Below are 1563 nucleotides of genomic sequence, written 5' to 3' on the forward strand. Positions count from 1 at the left end.
AAAAAAAAAAACAATTACAATCATTTTTTATATAAAAACATCAAAAGTGCTATAGTTACTTGTCAGAACAAAACCATTGTTGCAAGATCCGGCAACGTCTTTGACCTCTGACGTTTCTCACCAACTTCAAACTCACTGTCATCGTGGCGGTCGCTGATTGGCTGTTCTCATTTGCTATGTGAAATCGGGAGAAGTTCGAATAATTGACAGGCGAGTATTGGCAAGGACTTTTTTGGCAGTCGGGAGACAAAGACAAGTTTTTTAACGTAGCTAAAGTATTACTGAATATTTGATATTAATTGTTATTTAAAGTATAATACAAAATAAAGGGCACGTTTAAGAAAAGTCAACATTTTAAAAAACTTTCCCTAAGCACAATGTCAGAGGAAAAACAAATCACTGGCACCACCATGAAGGTTTACAATTGCTGATAAAATGCCAAAAATGCAAGAAGAAGTTCCATCGGAAATGTGTTGGCGTTGGGAGCAATGTGAACCGACAACGGTGGGTTTGCAAAATATGTTCTTCCGCTGATGTTGCAGCGGAGCCGGGCAAAAATGTGGCTGTTGTACGAGATTCTGAGAAAACCTCTGACAATGATGCATCTGCCTCATACCCATCAGGCGCTACTAGCGGGAACTTGGGCACGTCTGAAATTACCCAAATATCAACCGCAGCGCCTGAAAATTACAAAAGCTTCATAGACAACATATCGCTGNACGGTGGGTTTGCAAAATATGTTCTTCCGCTGATGTTGCAGCGGAGCCGGGCAAAAATGTGGCTGTTGTACGAGATTCTGAGAAAACCTCTGACAATGATGCATCTGCCTCATACCCATCAGGCGCTACTAGCGGGAACTTGGGCACGTCTGAAATTACCCAAATATCAACCGCAGCGCCTGAAAATTACAAAAGCTTCATAGACAACATATCGCTGCAGCAATCTCTTTTTGCTCAAAATAATATCGACGCAACCTCTTTGATGCTAATGGGTGCAAATGTCCTTAATTGCCAAGGTAGCATCACCACCGGTGCGGTGTCAAAAGTGCCGGCGAAGACAAAGTATGCGCGACCTCCACATCAGCCAATAAACGCAGAGATGCAGCTAGGAGGGGAACGGTATCGTCCTTCCAGTCCAGCAAGATCTATTCGTTCCAATTCGTCGCGAGCATCAGCAGGTAGTAAGATTCGTTTGCGCGAGGAAGAGAAAATTCTCAAGGAAGAAGCGGATATTATAAATCAGAGAAAGGAGCTCTTAAATAAACGCAAAGATCTCCTTCGATGCATCATTACCCCCATGCATCATTACCGACAGCGATTCCGATGACAGCGGACAACGCGTCCCAAACCTGCGATATAGTCGTTCGCAACATGTGGACACATGTAAAATTAGCGATGTACAGACGCAGAATAATCCGGCAACAACATCCATACAGTGGCTTCCTAATATATTTCCGTTAAGCTCTGCCTCAGCTCCAGTGATCCCAAATCTATGTGAAGAGAATAGTTTCGACTGTACAACGCAAGAAGTACAGCAGCGCCGCTTGACACGTAACCAACTCGC

The 1563-nt window shown here is 43.5% G+C and overlaps 1 protein-coding gene across 1 annotated transcript; it reads left to right on the forward strand.

Moving 5' to 3' along the window:
• Nucleotides 1-373: 373 nt before the first annotated feature.
• LOC108356609 (uncharacterized) lies at nucleotides 374-1536 on the forward strand (the record flags this gene model as incomplete). Its single annotated transcript, XM_017607710.1, has 2 exons — nucleotides 374-709; nucleotides 928-1536. Coding segments are annotated over 2 exons (735 nt in total), but the record flags the coding sequence as incomplete, so codon positions are not given.
• Between the last annotated feature and the right edge of the window lie 27 nt (nucleotides 1537-1563).

This window comes from Rhagoletis zephyria, unplaced genomic scaffold (genome assembly GCF_001687245.7).
Source record: "Rhagoletis zephyria isolate East Lansing unplaced genomic scaffold, Rhagoletis_zephyria_1.1 Rzeph_scaffold_61991, whole genome shotgun sequence".
Taxonomy (NCBI): Eukaryota; Metazoa; Arthropoda; class Insecta; order Diptera; family Tephritidae; genus Rhagoletis; species Rhagoletis zephyria.